Here is a 23,605-nt window from a genome sequence, read left to right as displayed (position 1 = left end):
ATGACCTGATAGGAAGTTTGATTTGTGGCTGAAGGCACTGCGTTTTGTTTTATATGTAATCGGCTGATTTCTTGTTTAAGTCTTATAAGCGGAACTTCGTCGAATACATACCGTGGTGAGATTCAGGAAAATCCCACCAGTTTATCTCTGCTTACCGAGCTTCACTACGACGCCGTTGTATGTGATGTGTTCCACGTAATCGCTTTATGTGCAACCCACACTGGGTATCAGATTGCATATAGCCGCTGTCGAAGCACATGTGGTGCAGCGTGTGATGTTTCCCAAGCGCGTGCAGGTGATGCACGTCAGTGAAATGAAAAAACGAGCACTTCGCAAGCCGTAGTCGAACAGCTGCAGTGGCCCAGCTATACCACACCAATACAGGCGCAACCGGCAAAGGGGGAGGGAGGGGGGGGGGGGGGGCCGGGTGGGCGGGCGGGGTGGGGGCGTCCCCCTTAGACCCGCATTGTTCGGGTTTCACCACAAAAGGGATCCTGGGTACCTGGATCCAGCTGTACCTGGATCCAGCTGTACCTGGGTACCTGGATCCTGGCTGTGTCTCCGACCACGCATCGGTGAGACTGTCATCAGATGACGTCACATTTTCTTTGCTTTGTAGGAAAACTCAGACGTTCTCATCTGGCGCCATACCAGTATGATGTGCAGATGTTCTCGTCTGGCGCCATGTCAGCATGATGCGCAGACGTTCTCGTCTGGTGCCATGTCAGCATGATGTGCAGACGTTCTCGTCTGACGCCATGCCAGCATGATGTGCAGACGTTCTCATCTGGCGCCATGTCAGCATGATGTGCAGACGCTCCCGTCAGGCGCCGTGTCAGCATGATGTGCAGACGCTCCCGTCAGGCGCCGTGTCAGCATGATGTACAGACGCTCTCCGTCGCAGCCAGTGCAAGTTAGCCATCTGTTGTCTCGACGCTCGACATTTGTGCTGTTTTTGCGCCCTTGTGTAGCTTGTGCTGCATCGATCGGGATGGAACATGAGTCGAAGTTATCATTGTGACAAAGCTACGAAGCGTACGCTGGTCTGCGTCCGTACGCAGTCTTCCGAAGTCGGGGAAACCTGTACTATTTGCAGTCTTACGCAACCAGTTCCATTGACACGAGCACACCGTCTACCGTCTGCGCGGCTTTTCCCGGCCAAGTTACTCGCCTTTCGCTGACTTTGGCCGATCCAGAACCCCGAAGTTTTAGACGCCAAGCACGACAGCCTGTCCTCCGCTCATGATCCCCGGAGACAGGCATCCTAAGCCGCCGCCTGCTTGGGCTTACCGCCTCAACTTATGCCTGCCGTCCTGCCTGCTGATTACGAAGCCACATCCGCTGAAGTCAGTTTGTCGTCCGGCCGTGGTCCTTCTCGGCTGCCTGACAGAGCCGTGGTCCCTCGGGGCTATTTCCTCCAGTCCGTCCGCTCATGATCCCCGCAACAGCTTAGGTCAGTATGTTGTCCGTTTATAATCCTGTCCCGCCATTTCACCAGTCTGTGGGCCGTGCATGATCTTCCGAAGCCATATGAACCAGTCTCCTTTGACTCGTGATTCTCCATGGCCACTGACACCGAATCGCATCCCGTTTTGGCTTGCCAGCACCGCAAACACCAGTCTGCCACTGATCTTGATACCTCGGAACCACTCACACTGATCTGGTGCCTGGGCATGACACTCCGCAGTCCGCACTACTTACACCAGTCTGCCACCCGCCCTGACCCGCCCGCAGCCACTTACACCAGTCTGCCTTGCCGTCGGCCGGGGGCTTCCGCAGCGTCGCCGAGCGACGGCCGCCGGCCGTCTCGGCGCGGCTCGCCGGCGCCGCCGCCGCCGCGACACGTGGAGCGCGCTACGTCGCAATCGATGGCACCGCAGTGGCGTAGTGGTCGTCGTCGGCGACGGTTCGGCCACTCGGCCCCGACGGTGTCGACGATCGCCGACGGCGGCCGGCTGCGACGCGTCGAGGGTGCGGCCACCGGGCACGCTGCGTCACAGCGTGACCGACGTGTGCTGGACCGGCCCGGGGACCAGCGGCCCTCTGCGGCTCCAGGTTTGCGAGGCTCCGAAGCTTGCCCGGTGGACGTCGCTGTAGAGCGGGAGGCACGGCCAGTGCGTCACCGGGTGTCTCAAGCCGCCCGTTGTTGTTTTCGCCCGTCCCCTGCTTCCGGCCACGTTCTCTGCCGTCCGTTTACGTCCGCTGCCGTTCCCAGCCGTCCGCTGCCGCTCCTAGCCGTCCGCTGCCGTTCCCAGCCTCCCGCTGCGTTACCAGCCGTCCGCTGCCGTTCCCAACCGTCCGCTGCCGTTCCCAGCGCTCCTCTGCCGTTCCCAGCCGTCCGCTGCCGGTCCCAACCATCCTCAGCCGTTCCCAGCCTCCCGCTGCGTTCCCAGCCGTCCGCTGCCGTTTCCAACCGTCCGCTGCCGGTCCCAACTATCCTCAGCCGTTCCCAGCCTCCCGCTGCGTTCCCAGCCGTCCGCTGCCGTTCCCAACCGTCCGCTGTCGTTCCCAGCCCTCCTCTGCCGTTTCCAGCCGTCCGCTGCCGCTCCTAGCCGTCCGCTGCCGTTCCCAGCCGTCCACTGCCGGTCCCAACCGTCCACTGCCGGTCCCAACCGTCCACTGCCGGTCCCAACCGTCCTCAGCCGTTCCTAGCCGTCCGCTGTCGCTCCCAGACGTCCGTCCCGTCCGGCCGCGTCCTCGGCTGTCTGGTCACATCCCGTGGCGACCCCAGACGTCCGGCCAAGTCCCAGTCCCACCCACACTTCGAGCCTCCGAAACGAGAGCGAGCGCCGTGTAGACGACAGCACGCGAGGCGACGCCGCGGCTCTGAGCAAAGCGACTCGACTCGCCGTCGGGAAGGAGGCGGGAAGTGTCGGGAGTCCGGCTCTGATGGCAGGAGAGGCGGGACTCTCCTGAAGCCATGAGGGACTGCACGCCCACACTCTTTCTGCTGGTGTCAGCCGGACTAGGTGAGAGTCGGGTGTCACGGTGGGTGAGGTGAAGTGTCGGTCGGACCAGGTGAGAGTCGCGTGGGTGAGGTGAATTTTCGGTTGGACCAGGTAAGGTTTGGGAGGATGGGTGAGGTAGAGTGTCGGTCGGACCAGGTGAGGTTTGGGAGGATGGGTGGGATGAAGTGTCGATCGGACCAGATGAGAGCCGAGTGTCATGGTGGGTGAAGGAAGGTGAGATGAGTCGCGACAGTCTTGTGAGGTGGAGATGAGGCGCGTTTTAGGAGATCCTTGCCACTTGGATTTGCGATAGATGGCTGGTCAGATGTCGCATAAGCGCGGAAAGATAGGGGGGCGGGGGAGAAGGAAGGACCGAGGATGCTGCCCCCATTAGTAGAACCCTAATCTCAGCGCATGTGGTTATGCACGGAAGAACTGACTGTAAAACGAAGTTACTGCCCACTTTTGCATGAGGTTTCTAGTTCCTGGACTACAGGAGCATCCAGTTTGCATGAGCATTTGCCTCGAACAGATACGCGTGATATTAGCCGCTTAAAGGAGGTGTTACGCATTTGTATGGGGTTTTGAACTAAAAAAGCCGGCTAAAGATCAGTCGATGAAGTTCACAGCTCTGTTCTTCTTAAGAGCTGAAATCTCTAGTTTCAGATCTACACGCTTGCAAAGTTGCGCAGATCATTTCGTGTAGACTATTTCAAGGTTACCCAGGCATTCATGACGCCATAATAACGTCATTCAAATGATGCCATTCCACTGGTCATGCGGCACAGCAGGTAAAACAGATTGTCGAGTCGTTCATATCTGGCGTTCGTGATCACGATTCCCAGATATCACGACCGTCAGTTGACTCTCAACCAATGTTGTGCAATCTATGCCAGATTCTGACACGAACTACGTTTGAGCTACATAATATAAGAAGTTACACATTCTTTCTCGGTGTTGCAGAGCTAAGACTTGTAATAGAATAACTTAAGAAAAGCGTGACAGCCGAGCATGCGAATACAAGTAAGCGCCTTAAACTCACGGATAATAATGCAAGAAACAGTAGAAAGGGCTAAACACGGGCACCGAGCACGAGCAGAACCACGATATTTGGCTCAGCATACATCCAGCAAGTCCGCGGCCAACTATCGAGAGATTCTATAACCACAAGTGAGTGCTGCCATATAAACTTTTCATAACGTAATTAAACAATGACACATTGAGGAGCCCATTTACTAATAAGATAAATTTGGTTGTCTGTAGCAGTCTTTTTAAAGAAAAAGTATGTCGATAGTTATAGGTGGGCTTATTCCATCTCATATGATGATTAGTTCAATATCTTTAAATGCGAAATATTCCGTAAGTTGCACTTGTTTCTCGACGGGCTATTGGTGCTGGTTTTCCGCGGTGCTTCAAGCAATCGTCTCGAGTGTGTTCCCACTCGGCTATCGGCTGGCTCTATCACAAGAGGATTTCTGCTATTGTTTCGATAAAGACATGTTGCCGAAATATCCACCCATCTATATCTCCATTCTCCTGGTTTTGGAATAAGGCTGTTGGAACCGTCCTATCTATGCGAAACATTCCGTTTAAATGTGGGTATTCTGCCACGCTCGTGAATACGCCGAGCGATGCGCGCTTCCCTTTCATCCGTCCATCATCCGTCCGTGTGTTTTTGAATGATGCGAGAGACAACCTGACCTGCCGGAGATGCCGGTCAGTTGCACTTGTGCCGGTATCGGTACGTCTTCACGTGCGGCACGTGGCGCGCTTCGACAAAAATGCATGGATCGGTCGCGATGGCAGAGCGTCGACAGCAGTCAGGTCAGGTCAGGTCAGGTGCGTGTCAGGTCACGTTAGCTCACCAGGTCCGGTCACATCAGTCCAGATCTTCATCTGGTGGTGTCAGGCGCAGAGGCAAAATGTGTTGTGAGGTGAAGGTGCATGCCTCGCCCACAGATTATACAGTAAGCTCACCTACAGGTTGTGCAGCAACTCGCCTACAGTACAGTGAGCTCATCTAAAGGTTGTACAGTGAGGTAACCTACAGGTTGCACAGTAAGCTCTCCTACAGGGTGTACAGTGAGCTCACCTACATGTTGTACAGTGAGCTCACCTTCAGGTTGTACAGTGAGCTCACCTTCAGGCTGCACAGTGAGCTCACCTTCAGGTTGTGCAGTGAACTCATTGAAGAATGATCTCGCTGCACAACCTTCATAATCAGAAACACTACCGCAAATACGCAAACACTAATGAGTCATCTGCTACGTTTCGTAGTTCGCTGCGTCCCCATCACGGACAATGTGGGTCACTCCAGACCGAGTCTCGACATGTGCCTTTATTTCACGGACATATATGTCGCGGACATAGACATCCCTTTCCAGACGTTGTCCAAGATGTTGTTACCACCATGTTCGACGCAGGCGTCATTAACTATTCGTCAGCTCAGGATGTACTTGCGATGTGTCGTTTTTCTCATGCCCCAGTAGATAAAAGCATGCGGCTGGCTGTACACCAACTGCACCGCGTGGCACTCCACTTTGACTACACCGCGTGGCACTCCGCCTTGACTACACCGCATGACACTCCACCTTGACTACACCACATGGCACACTGACTACACCGCATGGCACGCTGACTACACCGCATGGCACACTGACTACACCGCATGACACTCCACCTTGACTACACCGCCTAGGACACTGACTACACCGCATGACACACTGACTACATCGCATGGCACACTGACTACACCGCATGACACTCCACCTTGACTACACCGCATAGGACACTGACTACACCGCATGGCACACTGACTGTACCGCATGACACTCCACCTTGACTAACACCGCATGGCACACTGACTACACCGCATGACACTCCACCTTGACTACACCGCCTAGGACACTGACTACACCGCATGGCACACTGACTGTAGCGCATGACACTCCACCTTGACTACACCGCATGGCACGCTGACTGCACTGCATGACACTCCACATCGACAGCACCACATCAACTGCACTCCAACGACCGCACTCAACCGACTACACTCTGCCTGCTACACTGCGCGACGGCAGGACTTGATCCGAAGGGAGAGTTACCTGATGAATTTAGATAGCATGTCTGATGGTGTCCTTAGAGCGTCCATGTCTAATGCCTACCTACTGTATGCACTGTGCTGCCTTTGACCGGGCTCCATGCGATGCCTTTCTGTACATGGTTCTGATCAAATTCAGATCCATTTAAGATACAAACAGCCGTGAAAGGTAGCTGAATTCATTCTGCTATCATCATGCGTCCCGGAAAATGAACAATTTCTGTGAACGAATATACAAGTGAAAAGCATGCGTTCGGTGTTGATCAATGTTGCTGTTCTGTACCTTTCAGTGAACTGCCGCACGGTTTTTCCATACCTGGGATCAGGAAACCGGTTCACGCTACGAGCCACGTTGCCAGTCGGCTTTCCACCGAACGTGACGTTCCTGCGCGTGCGCGCCACTAGTGACACCTATGTGCGACCGAACGAATCACGAACTATGGAATACGCCGTGGCCAACCATCGGGACAACCTATTCAAGATCACAAACGACGGTGGCATTCGCCTATCGCGTGAGGTCAAGTTCAGGAAAACGAGGAAAGGTGGGTGTCATCGGCGCCGATCTCGTGCGAGGCTCTCACCCTGGCCTGGCCAGCTTGACCTCAAGGTCACGCCCAAAGGACAGGAGAAAGCGTAACAGCTGATCATGCTGACATTACGCGGTTTGTTTTTGGCTTATTTGCAGCCCAGCCACACTGGAAGCCCGAGTTGATCTGCTTGACCTGATACCAGGTCTAAATCATATATTCAACGTAACTCTTATTTGACATACGATTTTCAACTGATCCGTTTATCGCCGTTTACACAGTCAAACAGCGCCTTGGTGCATACGGTGATCACTTCCTGTTTGACCAGAGGCGAAAACTGCTTATTGGCCCGACAGGCCGAAGTCGTGCACCAACCTCCGCCACTGGCGCACTGTCTCATGCTGCACCAATCACAATGATCTGGGCTGCCAGAGCTCCAGATCTTGCTACGCCATAATGGGATGAACTCTGTCCGTCCCTCAGAATGACGGGATAAAGGCACCGTACGTATGACGAGGTGACACTTTGCACTGTTGGAGAACCCGTTAATTGAATGCTTCCGTACGAAACCTAACTTATTTCCCAGCAGGCTGTCATTCCAAATGAGGAGGCAAGCCACAAGTCACCTACCGATTCAACTAAATCCATCACATCAGTAGGGCTGATATATTGCGTGATATGATACGACGTGGCGATATGATAGTGACTGACATTGATTGCATAAAGAAGCACAGTAATTGCCGAATTGGTGAAGTAGGCAACACATAAATGAGCAAGCATTTACTTATCAACATGGACCGAGGGTTTGGTTTAAGAGCACACAATGCCGTAGCTCGCCTGTCGACAGTTATAAGCTCACCACATTCAAGGTCGTGTCACAAATAACACCAGCATGCCGTGATGAATATGTGAAGAACGACACTCACCGACCTAGTGAGTGTTCCGTACGAAGCCGTGGCATGCATGCCTCCCCTGCAGCCCCCTCCCCTACCCCTTGCACGAGGCGGCACCGTTGCCACCACACCCCGGCCCCGTGCCCGCTAGGTGCGGAGGAACCGGGCACAGGCCGTCGCGTGCAATGCGTCACGACACAGGCCGTGCATGGACCGTCGCTATGGCGATCATCGCCGCCGTTGATGACACCAGAGCTGGCGTGCGGCGCGGACATGGACGAGAGCGATGGCATTCTTGGCTGGGGGGGGGGGGGGGGGCAGTTTTGTAGATCTCACTAAGGGAGGGGAGAGGGCAAGAGGGTCACTGGATTGTGCGTGAACCGAGGCATGGCGGCTTTCGTTGCATCATGTCATCAAGCCGCATGACGAAGCGTATCAAATGAGGCCGTTTCATTACGTTATATAGCATGCGACGTAATTAAAAACGGATTCCTCATGTGATGAAACTACTTGCAAGACATCCAACCTCTCTTTTTCGAATATGGACGTCCGGTAAATATGCAATATCCGGTTCATCGTCGACTTTTGTACCGTTACGCCTGCAAGTGTGGTTTTTGTTTTGGCAATATACGAATTCGAAGTATCAAACACCTGCACTTGCAGAGTCCTAACAACAGACCTTGCAGATAGCTCTGCATTAAGTTGTAAGTTTTACGATAGCGTTTCGCGTTTAGTGTAAATTATGTCATTCCATGGCAGAGCGTGACAAAATGGCTTAAGTTATCCTTGAAGTCATGTCTTTATTTATTCACCACGTGTGAGGCCGCACACGGGGTTTGGAAGGACCGGGGGGGGGGGGGGGGGGATTAAAGGCTACCGGTCCGGGCCAGAAAGCTAATGGTGCTGGCCGTCCCCGCCTGCTGCACGGACCGTGCTCTCAGACGTTCTCTGAGAAGGACACAGGCACATAAGACAAGCACACGGGCGTGTAGATAACCGTTAGAGCCCGGACCCTGCGCACGTGCGTCTGGTGTCCGCAGGACCTCATCCCCTGGCCGGGCCAAGCCTCATCCTCGCAGCCCTTCCCCTCGAAGCACCCTCCGCCGCGGCCGGCCGAGTCCGCCAGGTAAACTATGGGAGGGGCACCGGCGCCGGCGCGTGAGCCGACGAACACCAGCCTGCGGCGGCGGCGAGCTGCAGACGAAACAGACCTGCCGAGCAGACGGACGCCGCCGGCTGCCGCGCGCCGGCCGGCTGGCCCCGCTGAGGCCCGGGCAGCGGGGCACACCGGCCGTGTGCAGAGGGAGACACAAATATGCTACTTGACGTCACCTATAAGCTTTGTCGTCCGGGTCGTTGTTAAGACAACTTAAGTTTATATCAACACAGACACACACACACACACACACACACACACACACACACACACACACACACACACACACACACACACACACATAATATATATATATATATATATATATATATATATATATATATATACATATACACACACACACATATACATATATTATCAACGGTCGCTGTAGCCCGAATCAAAATTGAAGGCAACAGTGTTCTTTGAGGCGGTGATGCGACGACATTGCATTTCTCTCGGACCTTTTGTAGCATTCTACCATTTTACCATCACGACCGTCCCAGGTCACGTGACTATGGAAACCGTGTTTACCAATTCTGTTGGCTATTCCCCGGTGCTGCGGCAAGCGTGGCAATGTTTCATTGGTGTTACTTCTGGACATCACCTTACATTCTTTATCTTATTCTAATTGTGCACCCAACCATTTCAACCCTACGCGTAGTACTTTCCCATCCGACCTATGCGTTGACAGTCACCGAGATGGATGAACACATCGGCTATTAATTTCAAAACAACACGATGCAATGCAGTACAAGATAACAGAACTGCTATTTAACACACAAGTGCAGTGCTTTTATTTCTTTATTCCTGGCGCCACACGCTAATTTTGCTGCGCGAATCTTCTAAAGATTATCGTGCTGCTTGTAGCTGGTATTCTTTTGCGCACCACGTATCAACCGCAAACCTCCATCTGTACAGCTCTGGAAGCTGTGTTCTCTTGTGTCAACTTATGTAGGGGCAGCTCCAATATTCCAACCTTATTTTTCGTATCGGCCAGATATTTTAGGATTTGAATTATACTTACATCTTTGCATTTTCCGTTTTGCCTTAAAGTGTTGTGCTATGCATTATCATAAATTAGGACATTCACGAATGCAGTAGCACCAGGAGTGCGAGTCCACTATATTGCTGTACACTTAAGAAGCAGTGTAGATGCTACGATAATCAAGGCCGTGTTCAGGTTACTCTGAGGCCGTTCATTGCCCCGAAACAGCCAAAGTCCACTGCGAAGTCAGGTCGAGTGCGGTGTAAATCGATCGCAATTCAGCCCTGTCAGCGGATGGCACGGTCCTGGTCAAGTTATCTGGATATTCTTGTAACGAGTGGGGACGGAGACGTTTTCAAGCTCGACAAGTGTTGCCGAACATCAGCGTCATCCATATGGGTGTCGGCACGAATTTACTGGCGGAGGGTGGGGGGGGGGGGGGGGGGGGGGCGGTGTTTATGCGGGGATGGAAAACTTTTTTGGATGTTGGCTTTTCAACGCCACAGGCTCCGGTTCGGCTTGCATTTTGCCATTGATCCACCGTAATTGTGTTATTTTTGTGTAAAATCTCAGTACCATTTAGTCACACATCAAGTAGAAACAACGCCACAAGAGTAAAACGAAAAATGTAACTTATTTTGAGACTCAGTCTTTGGAGGCTTGTGTTTTTATTCAGCCACTCCGGCTCCAGTGTGCCCGAACTCTTCAGCCACTCCGCGGCTTGGCAGTACTCTTCGCCTGGTAGTCCAGGTGAGTGGCTCAAACAGTGTGCACAATCAAGCGAAGAATATCGCAGGCTGCAGGGCATCGAAAGAATTCTGACCAGTCAAAGCTGGACGACCTGATTAAAAGGCAAAACGTAAGGCGATGCTTTCTGGCACAGGTCAGGTACACATACCATGGTACAGTAAGCTGGTACATTTTCTAATCCGCGCCATGCTCTGACTCACGTTTGTGGACATAAGAGCTTTAGTTATGCCGAGAGTTGTTTTACAATGCAGTGCCTCACTGCACATCCAGATGTTCCTTAGGAACGCCGAGGCGTTTTCGGGAAAGCGAAGTTGGCTGTACTGCCACTGTTTTAAGGCAAAAGTAATCCAGCTTTCTGTAGAAATGAGCTTTAGAACACCACATACTAAACACTACTGCCCATATTATGAAATCACCATACTGCCAGGGCCTCCTCTCGATTACAAGGACCTGCTACAAGTCTCGCCAGGGACCTCGTCCACACAATGCCAGGGCCTCCTCTCGATTACAAGGACCTGCTACAAGTCTCGCCAGGGACCTCTTCCTCGTCTCCCAGTGCTCGTACGAAGGAGCCCACTCTGCGTGAGAAGAGGACCGTCTATCCCTCTGCGCATGACTATATCTGCTGTGACGAAGGTCTACTACTGTTCCACGCACCTCTGCCATCAAGTGCGAAGAGTTGCGGCGCATATCCTTCCCTGCCTTCTCAACATGCTCTTGATTTTGACAGGACGCCGCCATGTTTCTCAACCATGTCCGACTATCGTATTACGGTCATGGGTCTGAAGTCCACGGCAAGCGTCTTATCGGAGATGCTTGTGACACTGATCAAAACAGGGGCCTCCTGTTGTTCGGCTGGTTGAGATAATCAAGCTTATCTGCATTATTAATTCGTTTTCCGTACTCTTGTGTTATTTTTTTCGTCTACTAGGGCTTCGTATTCCAGACCATGATGGACTTTCACCTTCTCAAGATCCTAGCTATGCCCGTAAGATTCGGTCTTCTACCGTGCTCCTGTCGCATATTGCCATCTGCCAATATGACTGGCTGTGTTTTGGCTCTCCTCCACTTCATATCTTGACTTTGCTGCACGCTCCTGACCTTTGTGATGACACAATCACTCCCAACGATAGCTGTTCCTTTCATAGCATATGCCTCACATCAATTAATACAAAGCAGCTTTGCTGGTCGTGGCTGGGCCTCCTAACGCCCCGTTGCTGCTAACCATGCACACTGTGTACTGGACACACCATGGCTTTTGAATGTCTCCTTAAATGTCAGGTCGAGACAAAGTATAGGCCTGAATAGCCTGCCAAAGGCAGCGTGGGGGCAGACCTCCCTGTCCGCCCGCTGCCGCCACCCCCGGTCCGACGCCAGTGTATGAGGCTGACCTCCCCGCCCGCCCGCTGCCGCCACCCCCGGTCCGACGCCAGCGTGGGAGGCAGACCTCCCCGCCCGCCCGCTGCCGCCACCCCCGGTCCGACGCCAGTGTGTGAGGCTGACCTCCCTGTCCGCCCGCTGCCGCCACCCCCGGTCCGACGCCAGCGTGGGAGGCAGACCTCCCCGCCCGCCCGCTGCCGCCACCCCCGGTCCGACGCCAGTGTGTGAGGCTGACCTCCCTGTCCGCCCGCTGCCGCCACGCCCGGTCCGACGCCAGCTTGGGAAGCCGACCTCCCCTCCCACCCGCTGCTGCCACCCAAAGTTCGACGCCAGCGCGGTATTTATGCATATCATTTATCTATTTATTTATTTATGTCTATACGTATTTATGACCTTTCCGGATACAAATAGCCCTTGCATGTCAGCGAGTGGCATCGTCAGTTCCAAAAGTGGATACCTCCGATCGGTTATGGTTTTAAAACACTCACTATTAACAATCAGAGCTAAAAGGCTAGCTTGGTTCAGGGAGCCATGATGACCACAAAGTGTCACTTACTTGGCATAGGTTGCTGCAAACTTCATGAGGCTGGTAGCCAGGTGGTTCTGCAGCTGTGCCAAACGATGTTACAGCGGAACGGAAATGTCGCGCCCGTAAGGGGCAAGTTAAACAGCCAAACGCATGGCCCCACCACAGCACTGCTCTCAACTGACCCCTGACCTGACCATTGACCTGATCGACCTGAAACCCGATCTGACACCTTACCTGACTCCTGACCTGGCCCCTTACCTGAGGTCTGACCTAACCCTTACCTGACCCCTGACCTATCTGACATGATCACTGACCTTATCCTTACCTGATCCCTGCCATGACCCCGACCTGACCCCTGACCTTACTCCTGACTTGAAATCTTACCTGGCACATGACCTGAAAAACCGAACCCGAACCGGCCTACCTATGGTCTGACCTGACTCCTGAGTTTACCCTTTGCCTGAATCCTGACCTGAACCGTGACCTGGACTAACCCCGAACTGACTTGATACCTGACCCCGAACTGACCTGTGATCACTGGCCCCTGCACTGACCTGACCCCTGACCTCTGACGTCGGTAGAGCGACGGCGGTACCGGCTGAACATCGTGGCCGGCCTACAGGGGGAGGCGGCGCCCGAACGAGCCGTGCTGGCCGTGGAGATCCAGGTCACACGCAACCCGCCGGACTGTGACGCCATCTCTGCAGAGGTACGTCACTATGACTTTACTTCAGTAAAAATGTGTACGTGCTGACGACGGCCTGTGGCGCTGTTTCAGCGTTGGTATATTCCTGTGTAGCCGCCCCAGGGGAGGGACGTTTGCACATGTCATGTGATAGCCCCTCAACTGGGGTCAAGCGCGCTCTGATGACGGCATGTGACGTCACATCACCAGAAGTAAGTTCCTGTGCTGTCTCTTTAGCGGAAGTACGGACATCTCCGTTCTCGTGCTGCCAACTGAGCCGAGATGCGTCCTTGTACTTCCATGTTATCAGGACACGTTCCCTGTTTTGGCATCTCAGCAGAGGCAAACAACCGTATTTGCTCCGCAAGATTTGTGAGTTCAAATGGCTCGGTTTTCTGAGCCAAAGCGTCACGTGATCGACGGTCGCGCCCTCTGCGTGGCTCTGTCCCAGTGTAAAGCGACATAAACATAAAGTACTGTCATCAAGCAAGCTTGCATCACACTGGCGTCGATTATGGATGGCTCGCATGCCCGGTCGCTTGATGTCTGCGTGGCTACCAAGAGCTCCGGTCAACAAAGGCCATGAGGGTCGGCTTTTGTTCGTCACGGCATGTTGTGGGCGGAGTAGCGTGGCTAATCCGGATGAGAGCGATTTTCTCCACACCGCGACCCACGAACCTAACCTCGAACAGCACTGGCCATTCCCACTGCCGCGTCGCCGTGCTGGGCGGCAGCTCACCTCACTTATCAGAGGCTCACTCACCCACTCATCAGGTGCTCAAATCCCCCATCAGATGCTCACTCCACTGATCAGATGCTTACCCTCACTCATCAGATGCTCACGCTCACTCATCAGATGCTTACCCCCACTCATCAGATGCTCACCCCCACTCATCAAATGCCACCTCCACTCATCATCTGCTCACCTCCACTTATCAGATGTTCACTCCCCACTCATCAAATGCCCACCCCCACTTATCAGATGCTCATTCCCACTCTTCAGATGCTCACCCCCACTCATTAGATGTTCACCCCACTCATCAAATGCTCACGCTCACTCATCAGATGCTTACCCCCGCTCATCAGATGCTCGCCCTAAAAAATTAGACGCCCATCTCCACTTATCAAATGCTCACGCTCACTCACTTGATACGCCGACACCAGCACAAACGCAGCCAATTTCCAAGCCATGCTGGCATCTGCGTAGTCGCCGCCCGGCACGCGGCAACTTGTAGGGCGCCTCGCACACGGCAACCCTGTAGATCAGCCCACACACAGCGACCTTGTAGGTCACCCCGCACACAGCGACCCTGTAGGTCATCTCACACACGGCGAGCCTGTAGATTACCCCACGCATAGCGACCCTGTAGGTCACCCCACACGGCGACCCTGTAGGTCACCCACACACGGCGACTCCCCGTACACGGCGGCCCTGTAAGAAACCCCTCCACAGCTACCCTGTAGGTCACCCCGCACACGGCGACCCTGTAGGCCATCCCACACACACACGGCGACCCTGTAGGTCACCACACACAGGGACTTTGTAGGTCACCCCGCACGCGGCGACCCTGTAGGCCATCGCCCCACACACGGCGACCCTGTAGGTCACCACACACAGCGACTATGTAGGTCACCCCGCACACGGCGACCCCGTAGGCCATTCCATACACGGCGACCCCGTAGGTCACCCCGCACACGGCGACCCAGTGGGCCATCCCACACACGGCGACCCTGTAGGTCACCCCGCACACGGCGACCCCGTAGGCCATCCCACACACACACGGCGACCCCTTAGGTCACCCCGCACACAGCAACCCTGTAGGTCACCCACACACAGCGACCCTGTAGGTTACCCCGCACAAGGCGACCCCGTAGGCCATCCCCACACGCCGACCCCGTAGGTCATCCCACACACACACGGCGACCCTGTAGGTCATCCACACACACAGCGACCCTGTAGGTCACCCGGCACACGGCGACCCTGTAGGTCACCCCGCACACGGCCTCTTGTTGCGTAGCGCTGCGATACGAAACGGAACGGAATTGACCAGCAATATAACATTCAAAATCACGCGCACCGTGATATAAAGGAAACAGCAGCGGCAAGTCTCATCTAGTCAAGACGACAGACAGTGGTATGAATAGTTCACTGAAGTTTTATGCTTTTATCGGCCAAGAGGTGGCGCTCATTGACATCTCGCACGCAGGTGGCAGTGTGGGAGCGCCGCAGAATCTCATTGGTTGCAACGCTACGCTACCTTTCAGCTGTGGCTGCCTCGCACCGCGCCGCAACGCCGCACTACAACTGGTGGCGTGGTGCGGCCTTACATAAGGCATCCTCTTGCCTAGACGCCCTGTCTAACCTCGCTCACTCGCGGCGGCGGCTTTGGCGACCGTCCAACACGGCTGTTCTATCGTATTTTACCCGTGATTCGTTCGGTAGCGCCACACACCCAAAAAGGCGTTATTGCTTTCAACCAACTCGTGAACATGTCCCTCAAACATCGAACAAAGTCATTACATCGCGTGACACAGCTCCTCGAGCAATAGTTGATCCCGAGTAAAAACAAAATGCGCACTGGTCGAGCATTTGTGGTGTGCAGGTATGCATGCTTGCTGTTAAATATGCTTCGCGATCAACATCATATGCCATTCAGGCGTCAGCCGGGAGCCATTCCAGATGCCATCGCTCGCCACATTCCTCGATGGGCGAGTCTCTGGCGCCGTGCGGTGGCGGGCTGGCCTTATCAATAATAATCCGGTTATTTGTCGGCACATACCGCCGCTAAGGTCACAAGGGTCGGCCTTCATCGACCCTGCCGAGCAGAGGCCTTCGCGGTTGGGGTTCGTGTTACCCTGCCCACCGTCTACCCGTGGGGTCTGGCCACAGACCACACCGGCTCTGAATTTGACCACACGCGCTCCTCCTCCGTGACAGGCCCTACTGACCCGTCTACCATGTCTTGTTTCTTTTTGCTCCTAGTTATGGGTGAGATTAAGAAACATCTAGGGTGCCTCCTTAATTAGTCGTTTGTGAGATTAAGGAACATATAGGCTCATCACCTAGACTATTTGTAGGTGAAATTAAGGAAAATCTAGCTCACCACCCATACTAATTGTGGGCCGTCCTGGCTCACCAGCCAGACTTTTCACAGGTAAGATTAAGGAAGACATAGGATCACAACCTAGACTAATTATGGATAAGATTTAGGACCATCTAGGCTCACCACCTAATCTCAATGCCTTTGCTCTGGTAATCGCAAATGACGCGCAAAATTAGGTAAATGTAAGGAGTGGACGCAGCCGGTAATTTCTGGCGTTTTCCAAACATGCACTCAGTATATTTTGACGCTCCCACCATTCTCAACCATCAACCCCACACTTTTTACCCCTATTTTTCGCCAAAGATCTTCTCAACCCACCACGTCGCTCCACAACCACTAAGCATACTTATGCCTACGGGTTTTCTCAACGCCGCGAAAGCCTCTGCTCCAAATTGGCATAGACGATTTTGCTCTGACCGGGCGGGAAGGCCTAAGGTTGGCGTTACTGACTGCAGGAGCTCTTCTGAGGGCTAAGTTTGCAGGAGCAGGAGCCCTGCTGAGGGGCCTAAGTTTGGCGTTGTTGATTGCAGGAGTTCTGCTGGGGCCTAAGTTTGGTGTTGCTGATTGCAGGAGCTCTGCTGGGGGCCGTGGACATTCCTGGCCGGAATGCAGTGGTTCGCATCCCCGCCCGCCACAGCAGACAAGTCTCCGTTCCTCCTGGACCTGCGGTGCCCTCTGCACACCACCTGTCAGGAGCCCCAGTACTCATACCGAGCGAACCAGGTGGCGTCAGAAGGTGAGTGTCCGGCAGCACAGCCGCCTTCTGACTGAGACTGCAGCTACCCTGCTGCTGGACACCGCTCTAGCAGCCGCCCTGCTGCTGGACACCGCTCTAGCAGCTGCCCTACTGCTGGACACCGCTCTAGCAGCCGCCCTGCTCCTGGACACCACCCTAGCAGCCGCCATGCTCTCCTGGACACCGCCCCAGCAGCCGCCCTGCTCCTGGACACCGCTCTTTTCGCCCGGAGAACACGGCTGCACACGTAACATTTCACAGCTTCGAGGTTAGATTTATGACCCATCGAAGGAAGTGGTTCGCGAAATACATTTGCGTCTTCAACTACTCTAGAAAGGTGCCGCTTATGGCCTCTGGGCTGAATGCTGGGCGCCCGATCATTGCCGCCTAAACATTGCCGCTTGTCAGATGCGCCAGTAGTGCTCTACTGCGCCTCTACTGCGCTAGTGCAGTCCGATCTAAGTGCTGCCGCTTGACAAGCCTGCTCCCGCCCTGACACACCTGCCCCGGCCCTGAACACCTGCCCCAGCCCTATCACACCTGCCCCAACCCTGACACACCTGCCCCGGCCCTGACACACCTGTCCCGGCCCTGACACACCCGCCCCGGCCCTGAACACCTGCCCCAGCCCTGACACACCTGCCCCGGCCCTGACACACCCGCCCCGGCCCTGACACACCTGCCCGGCTCTTCCACCGCTGCACGAGCCTGACACCGCCCTTGCCATTCTCTGACAGCTGGGTTTGACACCACCTCGCCCCCTGATGCCCCTGTCTGACCTGCCGCCGACCCTGACACGCCAGCCCCGAGGCCACCTGGCCGGGGCCGCTGACCGAGATGGCGACGGCGCCTCCGCCGCAGACGCCGCCTGCAGCCCACCGGAGCTGGAGGAGGCCCGAGGCTCGGCCGTCTCCGCGGCCCGGCTGGTGAGGGCTCGCTGCCGCCGGTTCCGGCTGACCGTCTCCTGTCACCCGGCCGGCGCAGGACGCGCCCGGCCGCCCGCCGCAGGTGGGTCGGTCGGTCAGACGCCAAAGGTCACGGGTCAGGGGTGAGCGCGAGTAGTCGGAGTCCGGGCTGTCGGCCCAAACCAGACGGCGGACGGTCTGGGCTGTCAGCCCAAACCAGACGACGGACGGCCTCCTCTTCCAGCATTCCACCGCGGCCATGTTTGCACTTCATCAGCAGCAATGTGGCCGCGCACGTCGCAGCCAATCTGAAGATGGACGCCGGGCCAGCCGTAAGGTGGCACGACAGGAGCGCACGGAAATACTCGAGACCAAAGCAGCGTGTGCCGCGCGCTTTGTGTCAACCAACTGCACCGTTTCATCTCGGTGCAGAATCCTAACGAGTTTTTTCATGAGAGCCAATTTGGCCTGCCCGTTGCTGTCAGCGTTCCATAATAGATCACGCAGGGCTTGTTCAGCCAGCAGTTTTACCTCTCGTAGGGCTTGTTCGACCAGCGAGTTTGCTTCTGTTTCGTAATGGCTTCACCCGCCGCTGAGCACAAAGGAGCCGCGCCAACAATCGGTAATTGTCTCTGACCCTCTTTGTTGCTCTCCTGAAAAGTTACTCTGGGCCGGCAGAAAAACAGTCAGAGGAAGCTTCGTTAACAGCGGCGCTTGCACTAGCGACCACCTTTGCACAATTCAGGCTTGGCTCGCTGTTTGGCGCTTCCTGCAATGCATTCTTTGTTGCACAGCGGCGCGCACACTTGCAGTTGCAGACATTTCAGGCACTTGGGACATTTTCACTGAAGAGACCTTCATCTTAAGCACACAAAATCGGCACTTGGTTGGATGGCATTCCTAAGAGACGTCTGCTGACACTGCTCCCCTGAGGACATCTCTGCTGTTTCCAGAGGAGGGGTCGGAAAAACTACTGAGAACGTTTGACGTGGAGGTGCTGGACAGAAATAATCACGCTCCAGAACTGTATGAGACCAGTGCGCCCGTGAGCAACGTCTACCTCTGTGAACGGCGTGAAATAAAGAAGGTATGTGAGCAAGGCACCGACGCTCAGAGGACCGGCATGTGGATACGACACCGGCGCTCAGAGGACTGGTATGTGGATACGACACCGGTGCTCCGAGGACTGGTATGTGGATACGACACCGGCGCTCAGAGGACTGGTATGTGGACACGACACCGGCGCTCAGAGGACTGGTATGTGGACACGACACCGGCGCTCAGAGGACTGGTATGTGGACACGACACCGGTGCTCCGAGGACTGGTATGTGGATACGACACCGGCGCTCAGAGGACTGGTATGTGGACACGACACCGGCGCTCAGAGGACTGGTATGTGGATACGACACCGGCGCTCAGAGGACTGGTATGTGGACACGACACCGGTGCTCCGAGGACTGGTATGTGGATAAGACACCGACGCTCAGAGGACTGGTATGTGGACACGACACCGGTGCTCCGAGGACTGGTATGTGGACAAGACACCGACGCTCAGAGGAGCAGCCGATTAGCTCATGGTGTGAAATAACGGGATGCAAGCAATGCTGCGATTCAGGTACTGTGCAATTTCCAACTGACATTGAGAGCGGAGTTGTAGATAGAGTCCTTTAGCGCCGTTGCGCCACCAGCGCATCCCAACTCGCTTTCTTACCCTCCAAACTGCACCTTCACTACCAATTATCAATGGGAATACCGATACTGTTTACAATGGATGATGGTACTTCTTTCTTAAATGTGTCCTTTTGGAAGTTATTCGTAGTTGTAATCTTCATTTTGGACGTTTCAAAAAATACCCTGGTTCGACCCACCCCTGGCCACGGTATTTTCAACTGGATCCCGCTTTACGTGAGTTGTTAAGCACATTTGCGAGGAGCATTCCACACATAGATAAGACAGTACCGTTATCTTTATTCCTCGTCGATTAACTATTATAAAGGAGAAATAGGTGTGTCAATATTTCAGCTACCTCCCTTTTGAGAGAAATGATGCTATCAGTACCTACTGTCTTATATGGACCTGATGTTATTGTGCAGAGTAAGTTGGTTGGTTTGCAGGACTTTTTTCAACCCGGAGCATCATGAAACAAATCCTGAAATTCAAGCGGCTTGACATAAAAAGCTATTTCATTCAACACCCAGTAACGCGCAATAGGCAAACCATTTCCCCAGAGAAAAACACGAGTCAACGAAAAGGTAGGCGCGCACGCACAGCGGTAGCGGTCACTGGGGTCCCTGGGGTCCAAGCACGAGTAACTTTTGGGCAGATGGAACCTCGTGTCTTGCCACAAAAATTTTCTCCGAGCCGAGCTGGACACCCGTGACATTTAAGGAGCGGTTGTTCACGTGTGTCTCGGGCTTACACCCACAAAGTGGCCTTACAGGTATGTAAGTCGCCCGACTTTAAACTCGTCACAGCGTTCTCGAACGCGACCATGCAGTAGGGCCGTGTCACGCAACGGAAGGATCCCGTCACGAACATTCTTCCTGTCCCGGGCACCCCGCGACTGCCCCAGGGCAGCGCGCCGGGCGGATGTGACGTTTCCGGACCCCCAAATTACAGGGCAGAATTTCCATCAGTGTCACGTGACTGATGAAGCAGGCGCCTCCGCACTGCAGAAGATTAGCTGACAGGAAAATGACCATTTTCGAAAGATAGGCCGAACTCGCATGTCAAAATGTCATTGTGACGCTGATTTGACGCTTGAACCTGGCTCTTCCGCTACAGGGTGGATTGACGTCTCATTAGACGCATAATCATTTCAGACGATTTCGGAGGGAGCCGTTTTTTATATGATATCGTATGGTACTCAGCCCGCTTCGAAAGCTGGCATCATTTCCCAGTAAACTTGTGATGAGTTTCACTTAAGCCAAATCTATTTTGAACTCGCGGCATATTAAGCTGATTGCCACTCTGACCCCGAGCAGCGCGGTACATTTTCAAGTCAGCCTTAGTTCTGACGCAATGAGAGGTGACTTAGCCCTGGGATCAATTTTTTGATGCAGTTGGTTCTAGCAACAGCAGTTTAGGGGTTATCGGGTGTCCCGGGCTTCATAGCATGCATCACATAACGTTAAAAAGCAGCCACATCATAATAAACGATGCAATTAGTATAACTCGTGAATTTCATAATGGTCTATGTAGAACAATCATGTTGATGATCTGGTTTATATGTATATGTATATGTATAAGTAAATATATGAATACACGCATATATATATATATATATATATATATATATATATATATATATATATATATGTCCAACTCACAACAAAGGTTCAAACTAATCAGCTGAATAAATATCTGTCGACTCTCGAGTCACACGACACGGAGTTGAGCACAAGTCCGCAGCCACTGCCGGGTGGCAGGGACTCGGCAGTCAAGCGGGGCTGCAGGGGTGCTCACCGTGTGGTGGGTGGCACACACTAACTACACACAGCCCGGCAGTGCTTCGTAAGTGGCAGGCGCTGGGGCAGCCGGTGCCGTGTGCGGCCCAGCCGCGCTAGAGGGCCGCATGGTGTTAGTCTTTGTCCTCCCAGACCGTGTCATTGGCGGCTGCCCCTAGTTCTTCCCAAGTCTCGCATCTCAACACCCGCACTGCGCTGCCTGCGTGCCAGCGGCCCGCTGGGCGGCGCCATACACTGGTCGCGGTGCTCTCGCAGGAGCAGCGGGTGCTCTGTTTTGACCTGTCCTGACCTAGCCTGTACTGTCCCGGTGTTGTGACCTGAACTGGCCCTCTTGCAGCAGCAGCGGGTTATCTGTTCTGACCCGTCCTGACCTACCCTGTCCTGTCCCGGTGTTGTGACCTGGACTGGCCCTCTCGCAGGAGCAGCGGGCAATCTGAATTGACCTGTCCTGCCCTGGCGCTGTGACCTGGACCGGCCCTCTCGCAGCAGCGGCGAGTGATCTGACCTGACCTATCCTACCCCGGCGCTGTGACCTGGATCGGCGCTCTCGCAGGACGAACGGGTGGGGCTGGCCCGGCAGCTGTACATCCGCGACCTGGACCACCACAGCCTGGAGCACTACAGCGTCCGGCTGGAGGGCGACAGCCGCGGCCTGCTGCGCATAGCGCCGGGTCATTACCCGCTGTCCGGGGCCTCCGGCCGCCGACACGACGGCGAGGACTGGGAGACCATGCTATTCACAGGTCAGCCGACGCTACATTCCGCTTGGGACTGGTGTTCGGCTGTGTTTGGATGCATGTAACTGCTGAGGTCATTTGCTGCTGACGTCATCAGCTGGTGACGTCATCGGCAGCTGAGGTCATAAGCCGATGACGTTATCAGCCTTTCCATGCCCCGGCAACACTGGAGCCATGTACGAAGAACCTCGGCCCATTGTAATTATTGACCGCCGGCCCTTTTAGCTGGCTGATATCTTTTATTTACCTCGAACCGCGGCGTGCTGTTCACAGCTTCTAGCAACATCTCATATCAACTCGCGTATGCATGCCACTTCTTAATGACGTCTGGGCTGCGCGGGCATAGGTGGCGTCTGGCGTGTGGCGTCTGGCGTCTGGCATCTGGCGTCTGACGTCAGGTGTCTGGCGTCTGGCGTCCGGCATCTGGTGTTTGACGTCTGGCGTCTGACGTCTAGCGTCTGGCGTCTGACGTCTGGCGTCTGGCGTCTAAGCTGGGCACGGCGGGCGTTGGACTCCTGTATTCGGTGCAGCCTCGCACCTCGCCGTCGGACATTCGTTTCGCACTCGCGTTATTCTCCCACTGTATGGATTTAGCTGCTCTCTACCCATTTTTGTTGTTATGGCGGATCGCGTCACTGTTATCGCGTCCTTGTTATCGCGTCATTGTTATCGCGTCACTGTTATCGCGCCACTGTTATCGCGTCATTGTTATCGCGTCATTGTTAGCAAGGATCGCGTCACCAGTGCCTTCTTACCTTTCCCAAAAGCGGGTCACCCTGGCGGGTCCCCAGAGTGGGTCACCCTAGCGGGTCCCGAGAGCGGGTCCGCGAAGCCGGCATTGCCATATCATTTGCAAGGCCGTCGTGTGGTAAATAATGCGGCTCACCATCGCAGACAAGCCTTCAGTCCCAAGAGCCCCGGCCTGTCATGGAGCCATGTCACAGGAGCCCCAGCCTGTCACAGAGCCATGCCATAGGAGCCCCGACCTGACACAGAGTCATGTCACAACAACCCCGATCTGTCACGGAGCCACGCCATAAGAGCCCCGGCCCCTCACGGAGCCACGCCATTAGAGCCCCGGCCTCTCACGGTGCCACGCCATGAGAACTCCGACCTATCACGGAGCCATGTCACAAAGACGAACATGCCGCGGCTAACGGGACTTAGGATTGCCCGGCACTGGAGAATCGTTCAAGGTGACCTGCAGCACATGTATCCTAGTCATGACAGCTACGTGCTCACAAGTAATGAGAGTGTTTGATGACAAGGTCGGCGCCGTCAAAAGCGCACGCCACTGGAGGGGCCATTATTTGGACCACATGTATTTCAGGCAGGCGCTTACACGTTAACGTATAATGCAGATCGGAGGCGTTTTCGCTCTTATATCCTGTCGTTCTCGTGCAAAAACTCTGCGGCAGTGGTGTCATGTGACAGGTCGACACGACGCTCGGCATGGTATGTGTTCCCAGTTTGCATCTAGCCATCAATAATTTGTGTTAACAGTGTTTTGGAGGCATGATGCCAATCCGTGGGCCTAGGTGCAAGGAGGGGGGGGGGGGGGGGACACAGAGCCATAGTCCCTCCACTTTTTGTGAGTGAACTCTAACCCTACGTAGAGAGGGTGGAGGGTGGAGAGGGGGTGAGGGGTGGAGAGGGTAACCCAGAGGGTGGAGTGAGTCAACTTCAAAACGGACGCTGC

General features: G+C 54.6%; 1 protein-coding gene across 1 annotated transcript; it reads left to right on the top strand.

Annotated features, from left to right (window-relative positions):
- The first annotated feature begins 2,709 nt into the window (after positions 1 to 2,709).
- LOC119104352 (uncharacterized) lies at positions 2,710 to 22,375 on the top strand. The gene is made up of 7 exons (XM_037228047.1): positions 2,710 to 2,969; positions 6,339 to 6,590; positions 12,853 to 12,980; positions 16,631 to 16,796; positions 18,655 to 18,788; positions 21,723 to 21,912; positions 22,362 to 22,375. Exons 1-7 carry the CDS (start codon positions 2,921 to 2,923, stop codon positions 22,373 to 22,375), a joined length of 933 nt encoding a protein of 310 aa, XP_037083942.1. The 5' UTR covers positions 2,710 to 2,920.
- The last annotated feature ends 1,230 nt before the right edge of the window (positions 22,376 to 23,605 follow it).

The sequence above is a fragment of the Pollicipes pollicipes genome, unplaced genomic scaffold (assembly GCF_011947565.3).
Source record: "Pollicipes pollicipes isolate AB1234 unplaced genomic scaffold, Ppol_2.1 Scaffold_6052;HRSCAF=7182_pilon_pilon_pilon, whole genome shotgun sequence".
NCBI lineage: Eukaryota > Metazoa > Arthropoda > Thecostraca > Pollicipedomorpha > Pollicipedidae > Pollicipes > Pollicipes pollicipes.
This window is presented reverse-complemented; position numbering and strand designations above follow the sequence as displayed.